At 44.8% G+C, this 26,619-nt stretch overlaps 2 protein-coding genes across 4 annotated transcripts in view; one reads left to right on the forward strand and one right to left on the reverse strand.

Annotated features, from left to right (window-relative positions):
• The window catches only part of fand (Pre-mRNA-splicing factor SYF1 fand), a 98,523-nt gene extending 91,438 nt beyond the window's left edge, over positions 1 to 7,085 (reverse strand). Inside the window, exons 1-4 of the mRNA XM_065442576.1 lie at positions 6,859 to 7,085; positions 6,634 to 6,782; positions 6,404 to 6,527; positions 984 to 1,181 (exon numbers count right to left, since the gene is read on the reverse strand). Of these exons, the coding sequence (XP_065298648.1) occupies positions 984 to 1,181; positions 6,404 to 6,527; positions 6,634 to 6,782; positions 6,859 to 6,885 (498 nt within the window). The 5' untranslated portion in view covers positions 6,886 to 7,085. The remainder of the gene's footprint in view (positions 1 to 983; positions 1,182 to 6,403; positions 6,528 to 6,633; positions 6,783 to 6,858) is intronic.
• Positions 7,086 to 7,270: 185 nt separating this feature from the next.
• On the forward strand, positions 7,271 to 25,908 carry LOC135910522 (small ribosomal subunit protein uS11). 3 transcript variants are annotated; one of them, XM_065442590.1, is made up of 5 exons: positions 7,271 to 7,364; positions 7,694 to 7,846; positions 14,245 to 14,406; positions 22,682 to 22,758; positions 25,802 to 25,908. In XM_065442590.1, the coding sequence occupies exons 2-5, from the start codon at positions 7,698 to 7,700 to the stop codon at positions 25,867 to 25,869; spliced, it is 456 nt and encodes a 151-aa protein (XP_065298662.1). In that variant the 5' UTR covers positions 7,271 to 7,364; positions 7,694 to 7,697; the 3' UTR covers positions 25,870 to 25,908. The 3 variants fall into 3 exon arrangements, with proteins under 3 accessions (XP_065298662.1, XP_065298671.1, XP_065298681.1); XM_065442599.1 differs by having other exon boundaries at positions 7,355 to 7,462; XM_065442609.1 differs by lacking the exon at positions 7,271 to 7,364 and adding an exon at positions 7,369 to 7,392.
• Positions 25,909 to 26,619: the final 711 nt, after the last annotated feature.

Consider the following 26,619-nt stretch of genomic DNA (forward strand, 5'->3'; position numbering starts at 1 on the left):
TGCTTCAGCCCTGGTTTGTTCTACGTATTTTATTAATGCAACAATGTTCACCTTTAATGGACCACACTACAATGGACCATTGGCTACAGCGGACGAAATCAGCGTCAATTTTTTCAAAAGAAGGCATACAAAACGTACTTTTACCGTGTCGACACGGGCTGACAACTGACGATTGTGGCTCAATATCGCGCGCGCGAGGGAGAAAGGAAGGCAGGGTGGAAATGCGCGGCCTCTTTCGTGCGCGAGGCATGGGGTTCTACTCCAGTGGTTGCTGCTTACGGCGCAGCCGCCGTATCTTGCAAGTGATCTGTGATGTGGACAAAGTGCGCTTAGTGCCGGGAGCTTCGCATACGTTGTGCTTTCGACGTTTAGTTCGTGTTGAAGCGACAGACAGCACGAAGGTCAATTCGCTCGCTGCTGCTGCCACGCTTATCTTGCTTCATTTGCCATCGCAATCGATGCTTCGCCTTTTGGCCGAAACTGACTTTTTTTTTGTTTGTTTTTTACTTCGGACGTTCATCACTCACTCTTTGCAATAAAGTTGTTAGACATTGTGACAAAAGTTTTGGAAGTGAGGCTTTTTGAACGTTACGGGCTTTGGATAAAACATACATTTTTTGTCGGATTATCAGGGTTCGTTGTAACGAGAGTCGACTGTATTCACCTCTCAAAAGGTTATTTCATATTCTAAACAAATAAATTGAAATACTAAATCATGACATTAGCCATCATCCATTGAATATAAGGCAACATTGCTTCCCTCAGTTGTTTTGAACAGGCCTAACTTATCCATGCCAAGTGATCCCCGAAGTGATTCGACGAGTGCAACCCATTGAAGTTTGCCACTTCAATGTTACGAAGCTTTGTCACAAAATAAGCACTTTAGGTTAGGAAAATTTTCAACATAATTAAGTGCCAAAGGGTGATATCCAGATTGAGAAGCTATTCATCATGTTTTTAAAAACACATAGAACTATAAGTACCTTAAGGTAGCGGCGGTAAACACGAAGAGCTGTTTCGGGAATATCGTGCATGTTGACAAACTCCAAATAAAGTGGCCACATGCGAGGATGCTGAGTGATAGGCAAAGCCCGGAGGGCCCTGTCAAACACTCGTCGTGTGCGTGTAATCTTCTGTTGCAGGGTGAGAAATTTGCAGTAGTCCATCCATATTCGGGGCATCTGCCATAATAGAAAGGCCATTTGTTAAAACTTAGTAATAAACACACTTGTAATGAGTTTGCTACATTAATATATGTATAAAAAGAACCTGTTTGAACCAACAGCTTGAAGCAGAACTTAGACAAAAAGAATAAAACGAAGAAAATTTCCTCAAAGTTGTGTTTTCATGCTGTTTATGTACAATAAACTAGCCCATACCTGCACATTGCTTAAAAAAAAAAAAAATTACACCTCCATAAGTATAGCACTACAACATGCGAGAAGGCAAAAGGCATTAATAAAGCATCATTATAATTTAGTGTTTTATGTCCTTGTGATTTCTTAATGCCATATATAATTAGAGCAAGAAGACAATAAATGGTATTGACACCTAACCCCTTCAGTCACGGTATCAACATTTGTGGACGCAAATTCCTTTTTGTGAGATCTGTCCAACAATAGAAAAAAACTGAGCAGCAGATCAATTGTTCCCTCTGCTTACCCAATGTTACTCCAGTTTACTTCACACAGCAGAGTACCACTACACATGATAACTTGATTAAAGACACTACCATGTTTGATGGAATGCTCTACGATCTGCGTTATGTCAACAACGATGAAGCGGTAGTTTCTCGTTCCTCTTTATTCCTGCAGTCAATAATTAACTTGTATACGTGGTATGGACCTGTGATTCAAATCAATTCAAATGAAAAAATGCAACATTATGACTGTACACTAAGTCAAAATTTAGTTACTCTGCATTTACGAGAACTACTATAAAATGCAGAAGGGATCTTCATACCATCCCTGCTTTCTTTTATGAGAGTATGCAGAGCCTGGGAATAAAATTATTTGACTGACACATGGGCTTATCTGGATGCCAGTCACTAAAAAACCATCACTCAGTAAAATAAGGAAAAAATTTAAATTTTCAGGTTTTATGAGCAAAAACAACATGATTATGAGGCATGCCATAGTGGAGGACTCTGGGTGAATTTTGACAACCATGGGTTCCTTAATGTGCTGCAAGATTTGGGGGTCAAGCTCTAGCCTTTAATAAAGGTAGCTGGCGACCTACGCTGTCGTCCGAACTCTCACAGCAAGAGTTGTTTCTTTGCTGATAAGTAGAAGGTCGGGAGGTTGAAGGAATAGAATGGGAGTTTATTTACATGGGAAGGCAAACTTAATTAGATACAAAGGCAGACTAGTACTGGCCGAAGTACAGAGTGCAGTGCTTATTAACCCGTAGCACAGACACATCTTTTTCATAGCATAACTACACAATTCAGGAGGAATACTCTAAATAATTCTGGGATAGCACACACCACACTGAAATATGTCTCATAAAAGCTTTCCGTTTTCCCCAGATCACTCGCTTGGGAAACCGGTAATGTCATCAACGGCCAATCAGAATAACCAAGCTGTTCGCAGTATCCCGTCCACGATGTTGCACCACCCCGCTGGACTCCACCTCTGACGTTGTACCTTCACTCTCACATATGAAGCAATGATGAGGTAATCTGGAGACAGCAGACTATGCCGTTCTCATGGTTGGACATTGGCTCCCTCGCAGCAATTAGCTGTGCCAGGCCCTGATGGTCGTTACCGTTTTCACAGAATGGGAAAGTTCCAAACAACTCGAACAGATGTTGACCACACAGGTTGACCCGTCAGCAGTCCCATGACCGTTCAGTTTTGTCTTTGGCTAATGTGTCAGACATCACAGTGCACACAATAATGCAACAGCATTAAGGGCCTCGTGTCGCAGAAAAGCCGGCATCGGCGTTCAGCGTCAACCATCGTTTCGACAAGAATCGTTCTGAGCCATGCAAGCCCAACCATGCATACCCAACCACACTGACCCTCCATCTAGCGCAAATGAAATTACTGAACTAATTGTATTTCTCAAGCTAAAATATGTAGAAAAATCATAAAGTACGACTTACACTGACCTACAGACATGAGAGTGTCAGATTGTAATTTGAATATACGAGAAAACATAATTCTGTCACGCGAAAACTAAAACAAACCTCTTTTCCCGCGTTTCTACCATTCAGATCGGCCACAGCGTCCACCATTTGCGCACGCCAGCGCGTGAATATCTCGGAGTCCACAGAGGGGCCCGCTTGTTTGGTTGAAACACTTCCTGAAGGCGCTCGCCTCAGCCGCATTGTGGCTCACGCAAGAGGGCGCGTTTCTACCAGAAAGCCCACCTTTGTGCATAGTGTTCACCACGAGTGTTTCCCTGTAAACATTACTGTTGAATACGCTGCAGTTGCCGGGAAGCATGAGAAACAGTCAAGGATCTTTGAATGCTATCTCATTCACTTTTAAAGACAAAGTGTCCTCCAAATTTTTTGTTTTGAGTGGAACAAAATGCTTCATACATGATTGTACAGAACTTGATTGGAAAGACAACAGTATAACCATTGTCAACAAGAAGTCAGCTAAGAAACACCAGGTGAAGTATTGATGAGGCTCTAGTGTTGTCCACAACAACCTGCACCAGGTTGCACCAGAGGGAAAGATTCAACAGTTTATTTATAAATTAAGGAATCATTACCAGATACGAAGGAGGAAAGCTATGAAAACAAGGTGCATTAAAGTAACCTAAAAGATCCAAGTTTGAAGACAATAGACATTGTTCATGCAGAAATACATATAAGGAATTCAAAAGCTCAACAGTGGTCCCTGGGGGATGGTACATTACAACTATTATATGCAGAGCATTTACAAAAGGAAGCTTAGCATCATACATACTATATCATTAAGGTCATGGAGCACAGAAAAGTTAAGGTCAGGCCACAAGAAGACCACAACACAGTCACATCTACGATATCTGTTGCAACGGACAATGGTAAAGCACCCGCCGTGGTTGCTCAGTGGCTATGGTGTTGGGCAGCTAAGCACGAGGTCTTGGGATCGAATCCCGGCCACAGCGACCGCATTTCGATGGGAGCGAAATGCAAAAACACCCGTGTACGTAGATTTAGGTACACGTTAAAAAACCCCAGGTGGTTGAAATTTCCAGAGTCCCCCACTACGGCGTGCCTCATAATCAGGACATAGTTTTAGCATGTAAAACCCCATAATTTAATTTTTAATTTAATGGTAAAGCCAGGTAGAATAACCAGAATAATATATGTCGGAATGCAAAGAAATTTTTTACTCCAAAATATGGGGAGAATAAAACAAAGTCTGGAAACTTATTATGTAAGGTCCTTGAGTTATAGTTCATTATGAACTAGGGTGGTTGCTTGGGCTAGTTGGTAATTCATGATCAAAAATAACGTACAGCGCAAAGGACAAGGACAGTGATAGATGACATACACAGCGCTGTGTATGTCATCTATCACTGTCCTTGTCCTTTGCGCTGTACGTTATTTTTAGTTCATTATGCAAAGATTCTCGCTCAACTAATTGCAGTTTCAATGCAAACTATGAGGAGAAGGTGTAGCAGAAGCAGTTTGTGACAGTGTCAATAAATACATGGTCAAACCTTAAAAGTACAGTGCTTCGATTATTCCAGCAAATGGCAGTGTCATCCCATAGTTTTCTGCAGACATTACGTACATGAAAAGAAAAATTATTTAAGTAGATGTCTGAACCATTTAGTTATGGCCACTTATTAACACTTCAATCTTATTGCAGAAATCTTTAAAAAAAATTAAATTATGGGGTTTTACTTGCCAAAACCACGATCTGGTTATGAGGCATGCTGTAGTGGAGGACTCCGGAAATTTGAACCACCTGGTATTCTGTAACGTGCACCTAATTATAAGCACACGGGTGTTTTTGCATTTCACCACCATCGAAATGCGGCCACCGTGGCCGGGATTCAATCCCGTGACCTCGTGCTTCGCAGTCCAATACCATTGCCACTAACAACAGCGGCGGGCTGCAGAAATCTAGAAGCTTTAAAATGACAGGGCATGCAGTCGATGGAATTTTTAAATTTTACGATAAATTATCTGAAGCTTGTCAGTTAATACATTAGAAACATTGCACAAAAATGCTTCACTGCTTTCATTAGGAACTTCCAAAATCCGAACAAAATAAGTTATTTCACCGTAATCGTTTCTCACGATCATTTTTATTAACGAGTTTGCTGACCATGTTACTTCATGGCAGAAGTTCATCCTACAATTCTGCCTGGGGAACATTAATGGCATTAAGTGCAGAAGACGGCACAAATTAACGAGTGGCTACTCTGGAGAAAAGCATATTCATGTTGTCATTACAATCGGGGGAAATCGACTCCAGAACAGGCATCCTTGATACAAGTGTATTAACAATCGGTCCGAGATGCTACATCAAGACACATCAGAGGCAACATTCCTTGAAGGCAAGGATTCGAGAGCAGCCACTCTAGATTCAAACGAACTGAAGCAGTCTGACTAAGAGACTTAATTTCAGAAAAAAAGTCTGAAGCCATTTTCTTCTGTCCAGAAAGCAATTTAACGAACATTTCAGAAACGGCAGGCTTGTCTCATTAACTGGTGTCATCTGCAGGTGATACCATGCTGTCACGTTTCGAGCACACATCATCTACAAACTTTTCAATAAACAGAATGTTTCCTCAATATTCAAATAAAGGTAGCTGCTACTGCGCCTCCACATTATGCATGCACCATTCACTGCACAATGTGTGGCAAAACCGAGTTTAAATATCATTATTTGTGGTTCTACCAGATGATCTTAGCTATCGTCCCAGCTAAACAAGTTCCCACGCCGATGTTCATGCAAAACCGCTGAGGGTCAACGTCTACACTGAAGCCTCCATGCATTGTCCATCACCGACAATTTCCATACGCTTCTTTTTTTTTTTCGTGGAAAAAGGACAAGCATATACCATTTTAGCAAGAGGTGTAAGACTACCAAGCGCACTGTACAGGAAGTGCCAAAAATTGCCTATCAAATGGCGCCAATTATGATCCTGGAATGCGAGAACACTGCCTAAGTTGTCCGCCTTCGGCAGTCACGAAACACACAAGGGCAAAACCCCAAAATAATTTCAATTCTGGGGTTTTACGTGTCGAAACCACGATATGATTATGACGTATGCTGTATTGGGGAACTCCGGGTTGACTTTGACCACCTGTGTTTTTTTTTTTTTTTTAACGTGCACCCAATGCACGGTACACAAGCGTTTTTGCATTCCGCCCTCATCGAAGACCCCGAAACAAAAAGTATGCTTCGTGAAAATGGCAATACAGTAGAGGTCGCATGTTTTCAGTACTCACCTTATGCATGAAAACCAATGATCGCTCAAAAGCACTGTTGACATCCTCATACTCAGGGTCAGTTATGCAGAGATCTCTGACTTGCTGCCTTCTTAGTTTCAAATAGTTGTACCAAAGCTTGTAGCTGTAAATGATTTTGGAGGTAGTATTATAACATTTCGTTAAATATGCTCGGAATGGAAGTTAAAATTTGCCTGAAGACAACCAAAGCAGCGAGAACGTTGTCACACCTGCCGGGAAGCTCTCGTAAAGCTCTTTCGCAGATCAAATTGATAACATGCTTTGGCTGATCTTTCTTGTAGTCAATGTAGCGTATCCAGTGCTTGACGGAGAACGGGTTCCGAATGATCTCTTCCTCGTACGGAAGATCGTCTTCCTCCTGGAATACACAGCACCGTTAGATAATTCTCAGGTGTTGTAAACTAAAGAGAAAATAATGTATGAACTGCTCTCACAAATACGATATCCTTGGTGCTTTTCATTGTCGGCTGATGATTTCTGTCCCATTAGTAGTGAGTTCAAGCATGGGTGTGGTGAAAGCCCACGGCACGGGAAAGCACAAAATCCAAATTCACAACAGTTACACTAGTTCAATTAGCGTTACAGCTGCGTTGCAGTTACGCGCATCGCGCCAGGACATAGCCTCTTGCCAGGATCGCGCCTCACTGTTCGTTCGTATTCAATGTCAGTTTCCGCCAGTTTCAGCCAACTATATACGCAACATCTCATAAACTCTCTGCAATCAACGCACAAGTTTAACCATATTTATAATAAACTTATATTAAAATTACATGTCAACTAAAGATACATCAAGTTATGCAATAAAATTTTGTTTTATATTTCCGTTGACAAACTGAAGTGAAATTTTACCGTCGGTGCTGCCATCTGTTCTCACTGCTTTCAGTACCAGAAGGAGCTGCGCTCGAAAAAGTCTTTTCGATCCTCGCCATTGCCACAGCAGGTAAGCCGTTGCTGTTCACTGCCAATCCGTAAGAATCGAAGTTTGTCTGTCTATTAGTTGGGTTTTAATTGCTGCTTCCGATAATTCAGAATCTTGAGGTATTTATCGTTTGTCGATTTTGTGGCCGATGCGCGATTTGCTCCTAATAAGTACCTACCTATTAATCGGCACTTCGTGTTGCTGTTACTTTTGTGTCCATTTGAAGTTGTCTACAGATCGCTTTATTTATAATTTGCTTAATCATTTGCAGTCTAGAAGATTCTCTGTTGTTGCGGCTTTTCACTAAGCAGTACGATGTTCTTTTTTTGTTCGTTTTCTTTTTTTTGTAGCACTATGGCTCCACGCAAAGGGAAGCAGAAGGAAGAACAGCCAATCGTCTCTCTGGGACCGCAAGCCATCGGCAATGAAAATGTTTTTGGCGTGGCTCATATATACGCCAGCTTCAACGACACCTTCGTTCATGTTACCGATCTCTCCGGCAGGTGAGTGACCGAGCACGTCCTGTACAGATCGGATTAGTGAAAGGGGACATTTGCACTGCCAAGAGCCCGGCACCGCATGGGTAGGTTTTCTACCCGACCTTCATATGGTCGCCGGGTGTCATGACGGTGCTACAGTAGCAAATGGAAAGCTCGTCTGCTCCGTTGTGCTAGAGATGAAGCCTGTGGGGTCCTCGATGCTTTCCGACACACTGACAGTAAGGTTCGCGCAACCACGTGCGCATCAATGAGTGTAGATCGTGTGCAGGTTGCACTTCAATTGTCGTACGCAAGCGTGATCGTAGTAATGTGAGAATGCGTTGCATGAGCCAAGAGGTATGCAATTTAGTCGGGCAGAATCAAGAAACGATCTGTGGCAGTTCCAGCAAGCCTACATTTTGTGTGTGCTTGACAAAGGTTTATGCATGTGCATGCTGCCTGTTCAGTGCGTACCTAGTGTGCACTTGCCATGTTTCTAAGCAAGACGCATTTGGGTTTTGACATTAGCAGTACGTGGCAGACACTGGTGGCATGGCGTTGCTTGCATTAATGCTAAAATGGGGAAGGTGGAAACATTGTGTAATTCTCAGTGCAAAATTACCAAGCACACATGTCTGACCTTCTAGCTGTGGCTTGCATAATTTTGCACTGCAAATTCAAATTGAGATTGCTTATAAATGTAAATTGTTCTGCATGTCACTTTTAAGGTTCCACATTTTCGTTGAATAGGGGTGCGATCTTGTACGCGTTCCAAAATAGAACGGAGGCGGTCCGTTCTATCGAGCCGCACACAGTTGGTCAGTTTGAACGGTGACGAACGCCATGACGTCAATTGTGAAGTGATATCTGCTGTCAATCATTTCGTGTTGTCTGCTATTGGACGAACGCAATGGAACGGACCACCAATTTCGCGACGGAAAGAACGGACCGCCTCCGTTCGAGTTTGGAACGCGTACAAGATCGCACCCCAGATGTCTCCCATTTTAAGAGCAAACTTTTCCACGGGAGATATATTCCTTTGATTGGATATTTTGTGGTGGATTCATATATTGCCTGCTACCATTATTTTTAAAGCATTATGTATCACTGCATGCAGTGTGAGCTGCAACATGCCAGAGAAAAAAAAGTGGAAAGGATCTTGGGATTCTAGCACTATACACAAATCCATGTGCTTTTGGTTGACTGCATTCTTTGGACGTTGCATTCGTGTATCATGAAGCAATAATACAGTGACTTACCATAGTGAAGCATGGGAGGCTATATGATGAGTGGGGAATATTATCGCTTCATACAGGAACACTCTATCCAAAGAAAGCATGCTACTAAATGCACAGGGATTAATCTGGATTGCTAGAACTGCAACACCCTTTCAATATTTTCTCGCACTTAACACATCACACTTTAGTGCCACCAGCTCAATCTGCACAGTGCTCTGGCCACAGCTAAAGCAGATCATATTGAACATGACTGAACAACAGAACAATGTCATTAGTTCTGTGTGCGCCTAAGTTTGTGTACAGACAATATTGGTCACAGTCACATCAAAATATCAGCTTTGCCACAAGGTACAATCACATCTGCTGCAGTGGGCTCAATATAAAGACTTCCTTGTGGGATTGCTAATATTTCTTATTTTAACTTAACTCTCTTTCAAAAGTGTACATGCTGTAATGCCTGCGACATCCTGGCTGACTATAGGCTTGTTTGAGGTGGTTCCTAAAGTATGTCATGGGATCCAACCAATCTGGGGGATGAAATGAACTCTTGTACTCTCTATTCAGTGGGCAAGTGTGTTGCAGCACCATAGGAACTGCACCATACAGTCGATCGATATATGTGGTGAAGACATGAAGTAGCCCATATGTTTTTGACAGACTACACATACTTTCGTAGCATTGTGTGTGCACTCAGGGCTGCTATTTGTAGCTATGCCTTCTGCTCAATTCTATGCCAGTCTTGTCCACTATTCACGGCCCACTAATCTCATTGATAAATATGGGCGGAGTGTTGCTCTGACCACTTGCAAAGCGTGAATAGGCCTTGTCTACAAAATAGTACCCAATGTTGCATTGTTGCTTTAGTTCGAAAAGATTTCGAGCCGAACCATTTGATTAGCCAGCGAAGCTGCTTCTGCCGCTTGGATGCAGACTAGAACGACTTAGCGTGACGCTTACGAGCAGCTTTCAGTGCAGTCATCGGTAGCGTGTGTTCGACGCCGACGATTACTATCGCTGACATTCTTCGGAGGCAATCACTGGCCACATTCTCCGCTTTAACACAAGCACATTGTCGTTGGTTGTGTGGTCTTCCCATTTTCTCCATTTTTGTTGGAGTTGCAACTGTTCTAATGGTCTTCCTGTGCAATGCACAATCCAGTTCTTGCACCCCGCTGTGTTCTCTCCACACAACTGCTGCGCTGTTGTATTGAGGGCATATGCAGCCGGCAGCAACGGCGGCCAGCGCAGGTACAGCAGGCGGTGAAATCACATGTCCTGTCTTCTGCGCCATACTATTGTTCATCCTTTTTAACTTGGTGATCATTAGCCAGCTCAGATGCTCCTCTCCCCCCCCATGAAACCATGCAGTGCCACCATCTTTTTTTGTTCACTTTACAGGCATTAGCCAGCCCAGATACCCCCCCAGCGTGCAGTTTTGCTGCTCACAATTGCTCTGGGCCCGCGCTGATATTGTCAGCTGTGGGATGTGGCCACGTTTGTGCTGACGTTAAAATGGCATTACGCTCCTTTCAATCATTTTGAAATGGAGCACACACTGCTAGGAGCTGAAAGGGACGAGAGATGTGCAGTTCGAGCAGTCATGCGCTCGCTACAAGACTGGCATCGCATGGCATGTCTGATGGATGGGATTGGATCCAATCCAGTCTGATGAGGAAATTGCCTTTGCAATGGGTGCTTTGGTTGTTGTATGGTGGCTAGAACTGGAGGTGGTGCCAACGGCTGTATGTTGCGGCAAAAGGGCGCTCCGTAGGTTCATGCCGCCACCACAGTGGCCGTGGTGGCTCTGTGGTCAGCATTGCGGTGTCTCTCCTATCTCCTCTCGCTCTTTCCCCTCTATCTGCATGAGCACGTGTGATTGTCGTCTTCTCCGTTTGACGTTGCGCACATGTGATATTTGCAGTGTTTTATTCGTGGTGAAAGTTAGCATGTATGCTTCAGTTCCATGCCCTGTTCCAGCCACATGGATCCTCGCGTAAAGAAAGCGAAGCAAACGCACTGCTTTGCGCCTCCTTGCATGCACGGTTATGTATCGTCAAGGAAGACTAGAAGCGTGTCACCTTGTTTTCTGTGCCGAAGGACCCCAAACGTTTTGAAACGTGGCAACGCTGTCCCCCAGCCCCAGGCGGACAAATTTCTTGACGAGAAATCGGCCCACTGTGAGCTTCACTTCCACGAACAATACATTATGCGGCACTTCACGCTTGTGGTAAATGGCAAAATGCTCAAGATTCCCCGTGATCGACCCATGCTTACAAGCGACGCAGTGACAACAATTTACTCAAGTGCTCCATCGCACCTCTCCAAGAAAGCAGCCCTCACCACTGCTGTTGACAGGGGAGGACTTTTATATCTGTCAGATCAGTTGTATGAACTGGTGACATTACTGGAAAACACTTCAACCCACTGCTTTAGTGTGAAGCAAGTAAGGAGCGACAGCTTTATTGATCTGGTATCTTTTCTCCAGCTCACCAAGTTGATCCTCGTTGGCTGCCCTGAATACAAAACAGCACTTACGAATAGAATCGTAAAGTTCTATGTGCTCACAGGGCTCCATTTCTACTTCAAGTCTCGGAACTCGAAACGTGGGAGTGAATGAAGATGCTAAAACTGCATTGAGTGCTCTTGCCTTGGGAACCTTGCTGCAGACCTTCTTCTTTATCAGTCACATTTAGTTTCAGTTGTGTGCGATTTCTCTGTGATTTGTGTTGAGAAGTCCTATTTCCTGAATACAATGTACAGTAGATGTCACTTTGGCAACCTAGATTTGGTTGCAGAGGTTGGCGACTCGTTCTGCTGTGCTCCTTCATTAGTTAAATACAATGTCGGAGCTCACGACAGCCAGCTCAACTAATGAAGGAGTACAGCAGAAACAGCCACAAAGCTCAGCAACCAAATCCAGGTTGCCAAAGCGACATTTATTGCACATGGTGTTCAGGAAATAAGACGCCAACACAAATCGCAGAGAAATTGCCAAATGCTGCCTGCAGCCAACCCGGTCCAGCACGATTGGCGCTCCGCGCATCATGCTACGGAGAGCAGTGCCACCTATGCAAGACATCAATCGGAGGAGCAGCGCTCGCCACCATAATTGTTGCGTTGGCATTTCTCAAGGAGGAAGCAGAGTGGTTGGAGGTGTGGAATGCATTTGAAGAGATGGCAGAAAGGGATTCCAGCGTTGCTTTCATTTCTCAGAACGAACTGTGCGCTACTTGTGCCGCGAGCTTTAGTAGAATGTTGTTGGCCATTGCAACCATTGTCCCCCCCCCCCCATCTTTTTTTTTTTTTTTTCTGTGCACACCACCACCTAGTCACCATGCAGAATAGCAAAAAATTGTGGTAGTAATATGTATTACTATTTGAAAACGTGTTCAAGCTTGAGAAAAAAAGTTTTTTTTTTTCGTGGACAGTTTATTCATTACAAGGCGACAAACGTTTCGTTTGGTAGTATATTGCCCTCAAGCAGACTACGAACGAGGCACATCAACTTCCGGGAAGTTCACTGCTTGCCGATTGCATCCTCGCTCCCTCCTGTTCTCGCAAAGTTGGCATACTGCCCACTTAGTGATGTTGCAGCTACTGAATGAACACTGTTCCGAGCAAACATCACCAATCACATCCCAGGCTTCTGTTGAAACAAGCCTGTGAAAGGTGACTATGCATTCCGCAAACAAGATCCATGCTTCGCCCATGACTGCAAAATTTGGTTGAGATGTCACAGCAGCGTTGCTATCTGTGGACTGTTTTTGCACCAAGCCCCAGGGGTGGTTCAGGGCCCCTCTAGCCTGCTCAGTGTAAATGTGCATGGGGGACTTTTTAGCCAAACCTATGGTAAGGAGGGTATTGTTTGTACAATGAGAAACCCACTTACATACCAGCCAAATCTCCCAATTTTTCCCAAGAGACTCGCAAATTTTTACCACTTTGTATCATCCTACGACCGAGAAAGAAATCTGGAAATACCCACATGTTGGTCCCAAAACATGCTCCAGTTAGGCAACCTAGCACGAAAATACGTAGTCAACCATGCGAAGCAGCTTCCAAATCGGGTGGCGGACTGCCAGTAGAGATGCACAAAAGGACGACGAAGACCTGGTAATCGTTCAACAAGCCAGGTGCATTGTTAAGACAGACTGCCAAGTGAGAAAAACATTTTTTGAGGCTGTTAGAAAGTATATGCTTACTGCCTGCGACTACATGCGCCTTAAATTTCCTTTTGGAAATGATGCCCTGGTCAATCCACGAGTCCTTTTCTTTGTTGAGCAGTTCCCAGCATTATTGCTGCAGCAGGAACAAGAGGCCAGAGATGAAACTTAATATTCTGGAAATGGAATTTGTAAAGCTGCAGCCTTTTGAAATTCCTCCAAATGTGCTGCAAGAGGAAAAGGCAGATACGCAGTGCTGATGGGCTTTTGAAATTCAGCTGTATCGCTGAAGTGATGCTGGAAATTCTGTTAATCCCGCACAGCAATGCCACAGGTGTGGACCATGTTGTTTGCAGGTGTATTCCGAGGACTTTTTGAAAAGGGCCAAGTTGGCCACCACAAGAATTTAGCAGCAGTGAAATAAAAATGCAATGGTGGATTCGCGTAGTGCGTGACGAAATTCAGTTTTTTTTTTTTTTTTTCACAACTTGCTTGAAAGCGACATACTTACTAAACTATATATGGTGCAATAGATTGCCACACGAAAGGGATGTGGAACCAACAGAGTGCAAAAGAGCAAGAATAGTATACTAAGGCAATGTTATATCACGTGAGAGGACGGCAAAATTTAAGTAAAAACCCATAGTAGCACCCAGGACAAATTATGTTGAAATTTTCTGTAATATTTGATATTATAGGCGCTATTGCACTCTCTAATTGTCTATCTCTCCGACAAAAAAAAATTATTGCGATATGACAAGTATAACCAGAGATAACGTTGCTCCAGAACTGTGACACCATCAAAAATGAGAAAATAAATATCACAACATGTTTATAGTCAATTTGGCAAAGGCCAAATCAACGAAGAATGATAAAGGAGTCCAATGAAGCAAAAATAGATGCTGTACACAAATCTGGAGCAAAGAAACACTAAAAGATAATAGGGATAATAGTGTGTCTGAGCTAAATGTACCACTAATATTAGAGGCAGTTCTTATCAGTGTCCCGTTTCTGGCTGCAGAGAAACCATTGCACGGGTGACTGGTGGCATGAAGGTGAAAGCAGATCGTGATGAGGCATCCCCCTACGCTGCCATGTTGGCCGCTCAGGATGTGGCTGAGAAGTGCAAGCAAGTGGGCATCACTGCTCTGCACATCAAGCTGCGTGCCACAGGGGGAACCAGGTATGTTGTTTGCTCAGAGTTAACTTCAGGGACTAATGTCATGTAATACATTGTATGTGCCTGTTTGTATGCAAGCACTTTTACTGTTGTATGCCACTTTCAAGGAAAATAATAAATGTTGCACTGTATTAGAGCTTGCTTCCTTCATTTTAAGGCAGCAGGTGTCAGACTAGTGCAACATAAACGTTGTCTTTTGGGCAGTAACGACTGTTCACCTATTGACTCTCGTTGCCTGGAAGCCTACATTTAAACAAGTGCACCGTTGCTGGATGTGTTTGTAAAACCTTTAAACAAGTATAGACATGGCATTTGTTACTACTGTATTTGAATCTAGGCAGTTTTTTTTTTTTTTTCAACTAATCGTGTACCAAACTCTAGGGTTGACTTAGGTTCGAGGATTTTTTTTTTTAATGCAACAGTTTTTAACTGGAAATGATAAAAAATTGCCACCCAAGCACTCCGTACAGATGGTTAACCACAGAAGCTGAAACGTGTGTTCCCAGTGTTCATCACTGGGTTAATCCCGGCAGTTCATTAAACAACGGCTTGGTAGCCTGCCGGATCCTTGGTACCCAGTTGCTGCCTGATGCTCTGGAGTACGTATGATGCGTGGCCTACCTATTTCGGAGCCGGAGAAAGTGCTGCGTGTCACTACTGGAGCAGCCAGTCATGCGCCCCTCTGTTTCTTTCCCCCCCCCTTTTTTTCTTTGCGTACTCTAATTGGGTTGTTCCGGAGGAGTTTTCAGATTGACGGATGGATGAATTGGCGGACCATACACAATTCCGCTGTAAAATATGATGCATAGCTAGTATCATCTAGAAAAGTCAATATCGCAGCCGCTACTAGCCGTGCCAGTAGCCAACTGAAGTACACTGACTTCGCCATTTTGACCCGTGCCGTATGGGTGTGGGGCGTGACGTCGTAATGGCACTAAGCAGGTGATGCCACTATAGTGCCGCTTTCAAACGAAAAGGTGTGTTAGCCGCAGAGGCATTGTCAAACGTTCAAGCTGGGCGGGAGATGCTTCTTGCTAGTGCTGCAGCGAGGCGATGACAGCGGTTTGAAAAATAAGGCGTATTTATAGTCGGACGTCGTTGCGCTGGTGAACATCGCTCGACACAGTGTGCGTCTTGGGCACATTGTCTGCGTCCAGTTCCAACGTAAGATGTGCTCGCGCTACATCCGACTATATTTGGCCCTTATATAGTGGTGAGGTTAGCAGTGATAAGTGAGTTCGACATGTTCACATTGAATAAATGCCGTTTTCATTTTGCGAACACTGTACTTGCTTTTTTTGTTCGGCCTGCATTCGAGACAAGCTTTGGCACTCATGCTGGCTTGCTTGGTAGTCTACTATGCTCCTATAAACCAAGTTAATAATGTGCTTTGTTTACTTAGTAAGCAGCTGGAACTAGTTTCAAGCATAATTAGAAGGTTAAAGTAACATTTCTCTTACACGCCATTATGGATGTCAGTTGCTCAGCACAAGGTCGTGGCATCAAATCCCAGCCACTTCAGCTGCGTTTTGAAGAGGCGAGATGCGAAAAACATTTGTGTACTTACCGTAAAAACCGGACTGACTATAGGTCGGACCGGAATATAGGTCGATCCCCCAACTAACGAATTCTAAAAATGAAAAATATTTTTCAATGGCAAATGTACCGAAAGACACCCATACCTTGAAACAAATGTGAATCATGCACAACAGTGACAGTATTTAAATGCTGCTCGCATGTGCACCCGGCCAATTTTTATCTGTATCGCGCAACCGTCGACCCGCGTGCTTGTCAGCGTTTTATTAATGGCGCTGAGCGGCGAAGCTCAGCGCCATTATGTGTACACGTGCGCTTAGTTTCGCTATTTCGCCGCTCTGTGCCGTGATAAGATGCCTGACAAACACGATGGTCGCGCAATACTGTTAAAAATTGGCCGGGTGTACAGTACACAGAAATGCATAAAGTGCGCAAGCGCTATTCCGAATCAGAGCAACGCCTTTGATCAGAGTCGGATGATGAGTGCTTCTTGCTGCCCAGTGCAGAGGCGCGCGCATTCTCTACCGCTTTCAAACGGGTGCATTCGGCGGTCACAGGCAGCGATCTCACACGCAGCTCCCGGACGGACTCCGCAACCTTGTCTTCCAGTTCTGTGGTCCGCCCACGAAATGACATTTTCTGTTGGTTTGTAATGCTTCTGCCTCCGCCAGTATTGAATGCTCGTTTCGGATACTCCAAATTCGCACCGTGTCGCGAGGTTGCCATGGGCTTCCGCGCACTCAATCACCTTTTTCTTGAAGGCGACGGTGAATTGCCGTCGGCTTCCGCTCATTTTGAAACAAAATGTGAAAACGCAGCCTTTAACCAAAATAACTTTGTGACAATGTAAATGCAAATTGGCGATGCCACAATGTCGCCACGCCCCGTTGTTGCTGATGGTGATGGAGGCTCGTTACTTCATCCGCCCATTGTTGCAAGACTTCCGTAGTTTTTCCGCCAATGTCCGGTATATAAGACGAGGGTCGAGTTTTCGCAATGGTTTTTTTTTTTTTTTGTAGAAAAGTTCGACCTATATTCCGGTTTTTATGGTAGATTTAGGTGTACGTTAAAGAACCCCATGTGGTCCAAATTATTCCGGAGTCCCTCACTGCGGTTTGCCTCGTAATCAGATAGTCGTTTTCGCACTTAAAACCCCATAATTATTTTTTTTAATGGATGCCTGTAGTGTCCATGCTTCTTCAGAGGCTTAGGTTCTGACAGACACTCAATAGTGGTGCTTTCCGTCCTAAACACTGGGTAATACTGTATTTACTAAAATCTAGGCCAGCCCCTATTCTAAGCTGACCCCTGAAAGTCCGAAGCGAGAAGTTAAAAAAAAAAAAAGACACTTGGTATTTACTCGAATCTAACGCGCACTTCTTTTTTTTTCGATAAATCTGGTCTAAAAATTGCGTGCGCCTAAAGGGCAGAAGAGGGGTTTAGAAACTTATTTTTTTGACTAAATTTAATGAAAATTGTCACCCAGACAGTTTTTCATGCTGATTTCAAAAATATTACTTTTTAAATTGACTGAGTGGTTCCCGATATAATTAAAATTAATCATCTATTGTTTGTCTGAACAACTGTAAGAAGAGTATCAGCCAGAATGTTTATTAAGACATGGCTAGATACTACAAAATGTAAGCTACACATCTATAGGGCTACTTTTTTTATGTTGCAAGTATTGCCAATTTTACAGCAATTTGAAGATTGATCTCCAGACATGGCAATCATGTGGACCAATTAGTAGCCAAACTTTAAGATTTACACAAGCGAAATTAAAAAGCTCTGCTCTTAGCATAGTGTAGTACACACATAGCTACATGCTGCTGTTAAAATTGGCCCCGAAGACCGAGATAACACTTCGGCAAGTTTAAAAAACACCAAAAATGAGATTCTGAGAAAACTTGAAAAAACAAAATGAGCTTATTTTTATAACAGAACATATATACAAGTGCTATTGCATTAGTAGCCTCCAGGGTTGTAGTCTGGCTAGTGTCAGTACGGTGATGCCTTCTGAGCACCCGCTGAAAGCTTTCCGCAGATGCATGCTCAGCAGACGTAGCCAGCATCTCGTTTGTCCCGGCAGCAGTGTCGTCAACGCGATGTAGTAGTTGCGATTTTCGGTCAGTAGCAGGAGTCGGCACTAATGCTTAAAGTTTTTCTTGAGTTTCACAGTCAATACTCAGCAAAAATTGTGGCTACAGAATAGTAGCGTCGTGCCGAAACGTCGGTGAAACGCGGCCATTGTCAGGAGCACTTAGGGAGACTAGGCCTAACACACCATCGGGATCTCCGGCGTCTCTCGACTGCGGGAGTGGGCGGGCTAAATATAGTCTGACGTAGCGGAAGTGCATGCACGTTACGTCATGTTGATGAGAACAGCTTCTATCATAAGATTAATGGTTCGACACACTGGTGCAGCCAACGGATTCCGACCCGCACCGCGTCGAGCAACGCTCGCCTGTGCGCCCATAACGTCGAACTATGGTCGGACTATAAATGCGCCTTATCGATGTCATCAGAAAACGGCACGGCGGAGTGTCGTTTCGCGACCTTGTACGCTGACTTCCTCTTCCTTTTTTTTTTTTTTTTCCTTCTAGTTTTGAACTTGTAGCGAACTTCGGAGTCGAGGTTGGCATCACTGTCAGCGTGGGGAACCTCGGTGACGTGCACGGCTTCTGCGGAGTTATGCAGACGACACTAATCTAGCCGATGGCGTGGCTAGCAGAGGGTCACGTGCCTTTGTCGACCAATTACAGCACGCATTGGGTCTTTTTGACGCAGAATTTCTTCACTGCCAATGCGTGGATGGGGCGGCGGGGAAATGATGACGAGAGACTGCTCTTCCAAACCATATACGGGTCGGTGCAACCGAACGTTTGTGGGGGCCATCACGCGCCGTGGAAAAAGAGCTTTTTTACATAAACCTTTGGCTCATATTTGGCCCGCACTGGTGCCGAAAATTTATATTACGGCTAAAATATTGATTTAGAATGCGCAAAATTTGGCAAAGTGGTAGAATAATAGTTGTAAATTCTGAAAATACCGTTATCAAAATATTGATTTTTTTTTTCGCGGTTTTTTAGTCTCTAAAACCCGTGTGTCCCCCCTTAAAATCGAGTACAACCCTAAATCTACATTACCATATTGCCATTGGCATATCAAAATGGCTGCCTCGTAGATGCTTCGAGCCTAGCTGCCGTAGCTTCCTCCATGGGCTGTAGCACATGTGCTTGGGCTAATAAACTGTCATTCTTCATGTTTCCTACGTTTGCTCTGTCAGCATGGAAGTGCCGACTGCGAATACGTGCCATGCCGCAATTAAAAGGAAAGTGATCACATGTGCGGAGATGGATGGAAATCGGGCCGCATCACAAGCGTTCGGAGTACTCGAAACTTGTGTGTGGGACTGGTGCCAACAGAAGAGCCGTTCTACTCCAGTAGCTGCTGCGTTTGGCGTGGCCACGCGGCCCCTGTCTTGAAATCGATCTGCGCTCGAGACAGTCAACGCATGTAGGCACACCGTGCTCGTTTTTGTCGCTTTGTGAAATGGGTTCCCCAGTGCATAGCTGCTGCTGCGGGTGATGACAATAGGTGTAAGCCTCAGGGATTAGGTACGAAAACATCAATGGAACTTTGTAATAACAAAGCATTTTGGTGATTACGGGATTAAATTACGTATGTTATTCTGAAATATCCAGTAATATGAAATTCGTAGTACTGAAAGTTTTTACCTTGAAAATCTAGGCAGTTTGGCGGGGGTTTAAAAAAATTCGTAAACCTGAAAAGTTCGTTCATGCGGTGTTCATGGTACAGTGAAACCTCGTTAAACCATAGTCGGCCGGAGCTCGGAAAAAGTATGTACTAAACGGTAGTACTGTTTAAGCGAAATAGCATGAGATCGCCCACTTACCTGTCGAAAACGGAACTCAGAGAGAGTGCGATGAAAGGGGGAAAAAACATGCAGTATTTATTCACTTCGCGGGACGTAAGTGTTATTTTCGTTTGATGTCGCAGCGGCCTAGCACAACGACAGCGGCCTCATACTTACTGAAGCTGCGTGCCAGCTTCTCAGCCAGCCCCCCTCCGCTCGGCAAACACTCGCACGGCAGATTCCTCGGTGGCGTTACGTATTCTTCGTGCACGCGCGCAGTAGTGCTGCATAAGTCCCGGGGCTCCTTTTTCATTGCCGGGTGCCGGAGTTCGGAAAACGTTTTGTTTGGAATAGTTAGTTATCGCGCCCCTGTTCTCCTTGCGACGATCGCATTCATGAGGCTGACGTAACGCGCAGCTTCTGCCACTGTCGGGCCTGAATAGCCCGTGCTGTCGCTTTCCGTGTCGTCCTCATCACTGTCGCTAGTTGACACTTCGGCAACAACAGCGGCAACGATGGTGAAAAGTCGAACCGCGTAGCCGACATCTCTTCGCGGTCGCAGCAGCGCTGCCGAGCAACTTCGCATTCCAAATGCCACACACTGTAGTCAACAGCAGATCCATGTCGCGGGCCAGCGCCGACTTCTTCGTGTCACGTTCGGTAGCACGGACGATGTCTAATTTTTCTTCTATGCTGAGCACCCGGCGTCTTTTTTATCCTAGCTTCGGCATGACGCAAGTCCTCGCTTGCACGACACCACAACGCTCTCTGGCACGGCGTCGAAATTATGTTGATGTTAATGTGGCTTCACGTGCAAACGCACAGGGCACTTGGAGGCCGTTGTACCGATCTCTGAGGCTTGTTGTTCTGCCGGGCCGCCCGATGGAGACGACGCACCGCCGTGTTTGCGCGACGAAAAGTAGAAACGCTACGTTTTAACCGATGCGTACGCAATAAGCTGGTGCGGTTTATGCGGATACAAAATACATTATGTTCAATGGCCGCTGAATCGGGGAATTGACTTTACTACTTTTAAACCGAAACTACTGTTTAAGCGGGTACGGTTTAACGAGGTTTTACTGTAATGAGATTTTGTAATACTATGCAAAAATTCTTCCGTTGCCATCTTGTGACAATGCTGGCTCCGATCGTAGGTCGTATTTTGCACCATGAATGTGGTTTCTTATATTCTACAGTGAAACCTCATTAAACCGTAGTTGGCCGCAGCTCGGGTAAAGTATGTACTAATCAGTAGTACTGCTTAACCAACATAGCATAAGATCACCCACTTACCTGTCAAAAAGGGAAAAAAACTTGCAGTATTTATTCTCTTCGTGTGACAAGTTATTTTCGTTTGATTCTGCGGCGGCGTAGCATCGACGACAGCGGTCTCCAACTTACTGAAGCTGCGAGCCAGCTTTTCGGCCTGCCCTTTTGGAAAACGCTCGCATGGCAGATTCCTCATTGGCATTGCATATTCTCCATGCATGCGCGCAGTAGTGCCGCACTAATCACGGGGCCCCTTTTTTATTGTGGGTTGCTGTTGTCGCAATGATCGCATTCATGGAGCTCAGGTAACGCGTAGCTTCTGCCACTGTCGGGCCTGAATCACCCGTGCTGTCGCTTTCTGTGTCATCCTCATCACTGTCGTTAGGCGACACTTTGGCAACAACAGAGGCAAGAGTGGCGAAAAGTCAAACCTCGTAGCCGACATCTCCTCGTGGTCGTAGCAGCGCTGCTGAGCAACTTCTTCACATTCCAGATGCCACGCACCGTAGTCAGCGATAGATCCCTGTCGCGTGCCAGTGCTGACTTCTTCGTGTGGTGTTTCATAGCATGAACAATGTCCAATTTTTCTTCTATGCTGAGCACCTGGCGTTTTTATCTGAGCTTCGGCGTGATAAGAGTCCTAGGTTGCACGACGCCACAATGCTCTCTGGCATGGCACTGAAATGATGTTGATGTGGCTTCATGCGCAAATGCACAGGCGCTTTGAGGCCATTCTGATCTCTGAGGCTTGTTTTGCAGGGACGGTGCACCACAGTGATTGCATGACGAAAAGTGGAATCACGTGTGAACTGATATGTACGCAATAAGCTGGTACGGTTTATGCGGATACAAGACGCATTACATTCAATGGCCTCTGGGTCAGGGATTTGACTTTACTGCTTCTAAAATGAAACTACTGTTTAAGCGGGTACAGTTTAACGAGGTTTTACTGTAACACATAGGCACTTTTCTGGACTTATTTCTTGAGTACATATGGTTGTAACTTATCGTGAGCTTTTTGCTTTGAAATCTGCAAAAGGCAGGGTGAGAATCTGTGTATTTAGCTGTAAGCTGTAAATACTGTCAAATGCACTCCCCCCTCCCCTACCTAGTGCTACCATGACAGACGCTGAAAGCATTGTCATAATTGTGGTTACATAACAGGCAGGCACATACGTGCTGACCAGTCAACTTTGAATTCTGTGTGGGCCAATTTCAACATTGAAATAACATTTTGGCCTGTAGAAATGTATGCGCGCCAGCTAGGACCTTTGGTCAGGATCAAATTCATCACTCAAATTGATAAAAGTCTACAGTAAACTCATTTTCTTGTTTGCTGGCATCACTAATTCATCATAGTAGCTCTCCATAGGCAGTCTATTTTTAACATGTGTTTACATTACATTAGACAGCAGAAACTTCTTTACAAACCTTAGCGTGTGAGTAACATTACAGAAATAACTTTTGTTGTACATTTTCTTATGTTAATAATGGTGGCTCATTATTTGAAAAACAAGCTTGTAAGGAATTGAGAACAGCATAGAAGTACTTCTGCAGTGGAAATGTCCAAAACAGAATTCTGTCATCCTTGTTTAGGACCAAAACTCCAGGGCCTGGAGCACAGTCTGCACTGAGAGCCCTGGCACGTTCAGACATGAAGATTGGGCGTATTGGTGAGTAAATATTTGATTGACAATCTTGCCAACTTTGTGGAAGTGAAGGTGAAAATAGCAGCAGCAAAATTACAAAGTGGAACCTGATTTGACAGTTGACATGGCAAGGAATGTAGCTCAGCTCTGGATTGGGTGATTATGCATCCATTTTATAACTAGAAAATAACCTTTCTTTCTTTCTTGCTGAATAATTGCAACCATCAACACACACAGAAACCACCTCTGAAGCAGTGTCTGTGTCGTTAGCATAGCATTTTTTATTAATATTACTGTTACTCTAAAATTGCAGGCCCACTATATCCTTTTCATGTGCCAATTAATTTTGCCCACTGTATTTCATTTCACCACATTTCTGCGGGTCAAATCAGTTTTGTCGTGTTTACAATATGTGAACTCAGTGCGACAACTGTACTGAGACATCAGATATTAGAACAGCTATTTCATATCTAGCATACTTGTAAAGCACCTATCCAGACACTTGAAATTCACTTCACTGTTTTTAAAGCAGTGTGGATGGAGGATTAATTCCTGTGATATTGTTTTGTCTGCAACAAAGCTAGAATTGCAGTAAAGTAATGGCACTTATTGAATTAGACACTGCAGCCACTTCATCTGAAAGTAGATGTTTTGAATCTTTTAAAGGGTCATTAAAGGCAAATATTAGTTCTAAGTGGCTGTTAAAATATCATTCCATAAACCTCGCAGCGCTTGTTGTGTGCCGAGGAAAGACTGTTTAAGAGAAAATCGCATCTAAAGTGTCTGCACATATTTAGCACATCAAACCGTAGTGTTGCATACTCAATAGTCTCCCGTTACTGCTTTTGGTGAGTAAAACTGTGCCCGACGGACGGCGCTATATTTTGCACAAAACGCAAGTGAGTTGCCCTGGAGAAACCGAGCCAAGACAGTGCTGGATTCACTGCTGCAGCTGCTGTTGGTCACGTGGTGTACAGTTGCCGACCGTTTATTCGGACCTCACGGGGACTGCGGAAATGTCCAAAAAAGCAGATTAAGAAAAAAAAATGGCTGTGGCTTAGGTAAGGTTAAGCCCAGGATGCGAAGCATACTAGCCTTTATTTTAGTTGTTGAACCACTGTTTAGCCTGGTGAACTGCTGTTGCTTGGCTATATTTGGTTCGGCTAGACGAAGAAACAACTCATGCATTACTTCTTCGCCTTCAAGAGTGGAACGCGACAGCGTTCCCGTCGACCCGCCAAGGGGTGTAAGACAATGGGCTACAGGGCAGCGACTACGCGCCCCGCATTGGACGCGGTGAGCGTCGAGCAAAGCAGCGTTCGGCGCGGCAACGAAATGTGCGCCTGAGCAAGAGACGCACGCCTTAGAAACAGCGCGTTTCTAAGGCAACACCGCATTCACTAGAGGCGCTTTTGTACCGCTTTGAAGCGTTGTACTCGTGGCTCAGTGGTAGCGTCTCCGTCCCACACTCCGGAGACCCTGGTTCGATTCCCACCCAGCCCGTCTTGCAAGAGTTGAGCCAAAGCCACTTCTCCTCTGTCGTGACGTCACGGTGTCACGTGATTTCATGGTCACCGCCGCGCCTGAGGAGCTGGGTTGAGCCCTCCACTTCTCCTCTGTCGTGACGTCACGGTGTCACGTGATTTCATGGTCACCGCCGCGCCTGAGGAGCTGGGTTGAGCCCTCGTAATATGCTTCGCATAAAAAATGAAATCCTTTATTTGCACGCACTTGTTCAGGCTCGGCAGTAGGCTTGAAGAAATTGTTAGTGCGCCGTTGCACGCTGTTCCGTTTACACGCAATCAGATAAGCCTGAATCTCGGAGAGGGTCGTACGGTCACTATAGGCGGCTGAAAGCACAGTCACTGCTTGTGCATGCGACGGCAGTGTAGCACATGGTGCGTCATCGTCCGGCGGTGCAGCACAAACCTGACGAATGATCTCGCCGTTGTCGAGTTCTGTGCATGTTAGTACAGCAGTGTCAGCACCTGTGAAACTGTCAAATGAGACGGTGTCCAGAATCGCAATGCAACCACTGCGCACGTCTCGGCAGAACATTTTCGGGAGCACATCGGAAGGCGACAAATCTTAGGCCTCCTGGCACCCGCTTGCCGGCATTCCCCAGCGCAGTCTGCGCGGGCACTGTTGGCGCCATTAGACACTTGACGCGATGTTTCCGTACGCCGCGTTGGATCACCGAAACCTCGACACGGCACACAAAGCAAACACCAGCGTGCCGACACCAGTCGCACAAACGAAAAACATGGCCTGCTCGCAGCGTCGTGTGCGAAAGAAACAAATCAGCTGCTGGATTGTCTTGACATGGCTTACTAAGCTGAAACCGGAACTGCTGTACGGCCACTCTATCGAACCAGGCAGAAACGATGATGATGAGCGAGGATTTCCAGTAGCGCCACTTCATGGGGCAGCAAGGAGGCTCCGTTCAAAACAAAAATGGCGTTCAGCAAGTCAAACTATGCGCCGTTCAGAGTCGGTGCATGGTGCCCTCGATCGGGTTGGCTCAAGCAGTGTCCAAAAATCAGACGAGAGGTTGCAAGGTGTCCGAACTTTCAGCAGTTGTTATAAATTATGGTCTATGGGGAGAGTGGCGGTGCCGCGAAGCTGACCGAATAATCGGGCGTGTCCGAATTTTTGGAGTCCGGAAAATCGGTCGGCGACTGTAGACAGTTAGGGCATCCTGCGACTCATGGACATGGCATTCTCTGCTATTTGCAGTTTATGCGAGTCTCACGATCCAGCAAAACCAGCACAGCTCAACATGAAAGCACAGCAATCTATCACTTTAGCTTGATTTAATAGTATTAGCCTTTATTGTCCTTTTAAGATTCCCATGGAAAAATTTATTTCAAGTCTGTTGAACTTCCACATGCACACGAATGCTATCACAAACCGCAGTGTAACACGTGCTGCCGAAAACAGTCGAGTAGAGGTTCCTGTGTATTTATTGGAGCAGGTGTGAATGTGGTTGCACTGACAAAGATACTATGCAGGAGTAGATTTCTTTAGGTAAAAAGAGCCTTTGCTAAACTTTTGTGCTCTCTTGCAGAGGACGTGACACCCATTCCATCTGATGGCACTCGCAGGAAAGGTGGCCGCAGAGGAAGGCGTCTGTAATGTAAACTGTGGCGCAATAAAGATTTTTTCCAGCTCCTGGGCAATGTGCTTGTGTTCACAAAGTTAGTGCACTTGAACACAATTCTTGTGAGTCTTGGGGTGTTCATTTAGTGCACTTGAATGTATATATAGCCAAGCAGCTTTGGAGGATTACATGGTGGTACTTGTACACAAGAAGTTTAGACGTTGAGTTTTGCTACTTTGTCTTAGTGATATATAATCTTTACTATAATCATTTTTTAAGTAAAACCACAATATAATGAATGCGAATACAACAAAGTGTCAGTGTTGGCGAATTAATTGAGCACTGCTCTTAGGCACCTGTTCTGTGTCGGCGTCTTCATAACCGAGCAAGTGAGCACAGTCGGTGATGAAAGACTGCAATAGTGAAGAGAGCACGAGGAGGGTACAGCAAAAGTGTGAGAAGCATAGTGCTGCGCAAGACTGGCTTTGCAATGAAGGTGGCGCCAAAGTAGTGTTCGTCGTCTGTTGATGGCGTATATCGAAACAGCGCTGCACAAGCAGAGGTCTGTTTGTGGTGGCTGCTGTGAATTGCACCCATGCATTTCCCGTGTGCTGCCTCTTGTGATCTCGGTTAGCGAGGCAGTCACGCCACACTTCACTCCGTTTGCAACGTGCTGCACGAGATGTCCGTGCCAGCCAATTTATCACAAAAGAAAACTTATAGCTGTGCTCAAATTTTGCATTACATAGTATCGTAATCGTCGAACAACTTTTTTTGTGTGCAGT

Source organism: Dermacentor albipictus, chromosome 1 (genome assembly GCF_038994185.2).
Source record: "Dermacentor albipictus isolate Rhodes 1998 colony chromosome 1, USDA_Dalb.pri_finalv2, whole genome shotgun sequence".
In the NCBI taxonomy this organism is placed as follows: Eukaryota; Metazoa; Arthropoda; class Arachnida; order Ixodida; family Ixodidae; genus Dermacentor; species Dermacentor albipictus.